The sequence below is a fragment of the Rhea americana genome, unplaced genomic scaffold, assembly GCF_003343005.1.
Source record: "Rhea americana isolate MKP2758 unplaced genomic scaffold, rheAme1 scaffold_45, whole genome shotgun sequence".
Lineage (NCBI taxonomy): Eukaryota > Metazoa > Chordata > Aves > Rheiformes > Rheidae > Rhea > Rhea americana.
Genome location: NW_028186590.1, coordinates 3,892,814 through 3,897,289, shown reverse-complemented (window position 1 = coordinate 3,897,289; position 4,476 = coordinate 3,892,814). Strand labels below are relative to the sequence as shown.

General features: G+C 39.5%; 1 protein-coding gene across 2 annotated transcripts in view; it reads left to right on the top strand.

Moving 5' to 3' along the window:
* The window catches only part of COX7A2 (cytochrome c oxidase subunit 7A2), a 5,869-nt gene extending 2,093 nt beyond the window's left edge, over window positions 1–3,776 (top strand). Inside the window, exons 1-4 of one of the 2 annotated variants that reach the window (XM_085316056.1) lie at window positions 108–213; window positions 1,080–1,169; window positions 2,664–2,748; window positions 3,562–3,776. In XM_085316056.1, coding sequence (XP_085172182.1) covers window positions 196–213; window positions 1,080–1,169; window positions 2,664–2,748; window positions 3,562–3,620 — 252 coding nt within the window. In that variant the 5' untranslated portion in view covers window positions 108–195 and the 3' untranslated portion in view covers window positions 3,621–3,776. Of the gene's footprint in view, window positions 1–107; window positions 214–1,079; window positions 1,170–2,663; window positions 2,749–3,561 lie in introns of those variants that run through there. The other variant, XM_085316055.1, reaches the window with a different exon arrangement.
* Window positions 3,777–4,476: the final 700 nt, after the last annotated feature.

The window sequence follows — 4,476 nt, the reverse complement described above, 5'->3', positions numbered from 1 at the left end:
AGCGGCGCCCCCTGCAGGGCCGCGGCGGGGGCCGTCCTCGGGAGGACCGACGGGGCCCGCGGGGCGGCGCTCTAGGCGCGCAGCGCGGCGGCGTCGCTGGTGGCAGCAGAAGCGGTTGGGGGAGCCGCTTCCGCTTCCGGCTTCCGCCTCCTGTGCCCTTGCTGCCGGCGGGAGGTGACGGGACCAAGAGGCGAGATGTGGCGAAACCTGCTGGTGYGGAGCGAAGCGGGGCCGGGGGGAGCGCGGGGTCGGTCCGTCTGTGTGTCCCCGCCTGCAGGGCGGAGCGCAGCCCCCGGGTCCCTGCCGGGGGGTGGTGGTTGGGGGGGGGGGTCAGTTCTTGGCCCAGTTGCTGCAGTTAGTGATGGTGCGTGGTGTGACGGGGGTTATCCCTGTGCTACCATAACGTATATTTCACTTTTCACGTTTCTAAGTTTAAAGAGAGAGTTTTTATAGTGTGATTATTTGCGGGGGGTGGAAGTGGTGGGAGGTAATATTCTGTTACTCGCAGCTTTCTGGAAGTGCATCCTATAATCACATTTTATTGGCAATAATTTTGAAGGAAAAAGAAGAATGAGAATTTTAAGAACTTATAGGTACAATTCATTCTTAATTTTGAGACTTGAGCTGTTAATGAAAACAGACTTCTAGCCATTGGAAGAATTATACAGTAGAAGCTACATGTTTTTAGTGGTCTATCCTGTGATAAAGAGTACCTACATGATCTGGTTACAGAAACAGGTTCTAGCTTAGGACAAAGCAGAATGCCTTTCAATGTTTGGATTTGTTTTGTTTGTTTGTTTGTTTGATTGGTTTTTTTTTAGATCTGTTAAGGTTATGCTGCAGGTTCATAAATCTGTTGTTTCATATTGAAAACAAATATTTTCATTTTTAAATAGGTAAGTAGCTAATCAGTCTCTTATTTATTTTGGAAGATTGATTTGTGAAGTTTTTTAAAAAGAATCTTCCATTTTTCTTTGCTGTCTTTTTGTATCTTGATTTTAAAAGAAAATTTCTTTTTCAGTGTGGCTGTATCTGAAAAAGATTACTGTTTTTGAAACACTATTTATCTTATGTTTTAGGCCCTTCGCCAGATTTCCCAGAGGACCATAAGCACTGCTTCACGCAGGCAAATTGAAAATAGAGTTCCTGAGAAGCAGAAGCTTTTTCAGGTACTGAGTGTTCACTGATAATGCAATATTAGTAGAATACCAAAATTTAGTAGAACATAATTGTATATTTTCTTTCTTAAAAAAAATACTAAAAGCTCGCTTCATGTCTCTGTTAAATCCTTGATTCAGTTGTATGACTACAGTGTTTGAAATCAGGAGAGCAAATTATTTTGTACAGAAATTAATAGTATTTGAAACTGCATAACTTGACTTGCCCATGGTGTAGGGATTTTTACTCTGAGATTTATTACCTGATTTTCTTAAGAGCGATTGGTACTGTACGAAGGTATAGATAAAGTACTCTGAAATGGGACGGAGGATTATTTTCTAAGAACAAATGGAGAAAAACAGAAAATGAGAGGATAGAAGTATAATGAAAAAACAAACCTCCTATCTTATAGATGCATCCACAGCTGATAGATGAGCCTCATAAACCGTAATGAGGATGTGGTAGTAATATACTTCTCAGTTATAAATATAGTAAAGATCTTAAAGGATTGGATTCATTCCTAGAAAAATAATCTTTAAAAATAATTTTGGAATCATCTCTTCCTACTCAGTAGGCTGTTTAGTGAGAAGTGGTGGTTCTTCATATGCTAGAGCAGTGGATGTTCAAGAGTGTACTCACAACTGCGAGCCTTAGCCTGGAGCAGTACCTTCATACTGAGGTTAGAGTAGGCTGGGCTTCAGCAATGGTAAGGAGAAAAGTATGTGTTACAAGCCTTAGTTTAATAGGTTTTATATCTTGTTGCTTTGCTTTCCTCTGAAAGAGAAAGCCGGCCTTCTTTGGATGCTACAAGGAGAGCGCAGTGTTTATTGTGAGCTAACAGGGAGCAGAATGCTGGCTATAGGAGAGGTCAGAGGTTCTGTTTCTGCTGATGGAGTTCTTTAGGCTTATCTCAGTCACTTGGCTGACCACAAACTCTCTCTTCCTCCGGTTCCTTTCCTGTGTGATAGCAAGTTAAACTGGGTTAGGATGCAGATCACCAGCACAGATCAAGACACAGTTTTGAATTTCAGGGCAACCTAAACTTGCTGGCAAGGACAAAGATCATGTAGATCTGGTGTTTACAGTGTCTAACTTCAGATGGAATAAAACGATTTTCTGTATGATACCAGGAAACTGGTAACAGCAGAGGCCTTCCCCTTGCTGCTAGGGGCTCACTATGCTGGAGACTGATGGGAAGTTTCTAGGGACAGTAATCACACAGTGTGCACCTGTGAGGGCTGGTAACTGGTGTCAGCATCTCCTATGTGCTAGTTCATAGTACTGTTACTATACTTCCATAGCAAGCAATCACCTGATACTGGAGCGAAAATTTGAAAGACGAGGCTGAATCTCAAATGAGATTTTCAAGATTTTCAAAATCGTTTGGGTGAAGGGAGGGTAACTCTAAAAAGTAATCCTTGTTCTGGGTATCTTTAGTTATATACATTTGATTTTGCAAGAACTGCATTTAAATAACACGTTTTTTTCTCACTTGTTTCCATTAGGAGGATAATGGCATTCCAGTGCATCTTAAAGGTGGGATAATGGATTCTCTGTTGTATAAAGTCACCATGGGTATTGCAGTTCTTGGTAAGGCTAATACTAAAATATTTACTATTTGCTGCATTCTCCAACATGCTAATATTAAAATATTTACTCTTTGGTATGTTTCCTCTCTAAATCAGTTATGCAGCTCTTCTAATCTGTTCTTTAGAACAGGAAAAATGCTTTTGTAGACAGAAATAAGAGTACAGAATGTTGGAAGTCCTTTATTTGTTTATTTATTTTTAATTTAGCTTTTCATCTAAAGCCTTTCTTTCCCTGGCTAATTGTACTATGTACTGCAGACTCCTTCAGAATTCATGTAATAGGTTAGACAAAGCTGGAACTACTTAGTTTATTTTGAAAAGGGGTAAAATGTAATGATGGCATCTGTGCATCAGCAGCCTGATTCTTCTTAGTGCTAAGTGAAACTTGCATTGCTGAGGCTTCACATGCTGTGAAAGTAGGAGAATATATCCAAATTTTGTGATGATGTCTGTGTGGATCTGTAATCGCCTCTAGAAAAGCTATATTGCTGTAATGGATTTTGTTCAGTTATCTTAGGAATGAATAATCAATATTTTATGATTATCTATGTAGCTTCTATAAACATGAATTCAACCCTCTTCCCCCCCCCAATTTATTTTCATGTAGTCTAGAGAGAGCTGTTTAAGATTTTTTTTCCCCTGAAAGCCAGTAAATCACTAAAAATAGTTGAGACATGGTTGTGGAAATTTGTTGTGTCTGAATTCAAGCTGCTTGTTATCAGTATTTCTTCAATAACAGACTGGGAAATGAATGCTGACTAGAAACAAACTGTGTTTACCATTCTGAAAATATCTTTTTTGTCTCCTACTTTAGGAACGGGCTATGCTCTTTATGAGCTGACTGTAGCATCAATGCCCAAGAAACAGAAGTGATTCCAGCTCAAGATGCCTTGGTGGCTAGCATCTCTTCGTCCAATTCCAGTGACTATGGTCATGGCTTATACTTGTTATAAGCAGCTGACGTAATGTTTGGAATCGCTATTTAATTGTAACATGTTTACTGCAGTTAATAAAGCAATTTTTACATTGCTTTGTGGTGGTCTGGATTGTATCAAATGTGTTCTACATTAGAGTGCATTTTACTTTCATTAAACATTTGTTGAACTGATTGATGTACAGTTTTCTTAATTGTATTTACTGGTGAGAGTCTCTTTTCTTTGTATATGGTTTATGTTAATATTTCAAAAGTGAGTTAAATGCCCTGAATCCTCATCAGAAAGCAATACCCTGTCTTTATTATAGTAATTTTATCTTCTGGCTTTAGTGGAGCAAACTTATCTTAAAATATTTGTGGAAATTAGGCTAAACCTGCACTGAAATGAAGAATACTCAAATTGAGGACATAATGATTATGCTGCATTGTTGCTGACCATTTCAGTTGCTGGAAGTTGACATAATACGCCTAGAAATAGAGGAATTTGCTTCCAGACCACCATGCCAAGGTGGTACCACTGTCCTTTGCAACTTCAGGGGCTTAGAAGCATTCTCAGTTGAACTTGGCACCTTCACCTATTGGACTTTTTCAGTGGCTTTTGTCTGGTACAGCTTAACGGAATCTTGCAATTCTTATAGAGAATGAGGACTTCTGAGGTAAGTGTTCATGTATTTACTTTTCTGCCCATGAAGTCGACATATATATGTGACATATATATGTTTGCAATCTTTAAGTGCTAGTAATCTTTCAACATTGGTTCGTGTTTCAGAAGGCCAAAACTGGATTGTCTGTAGT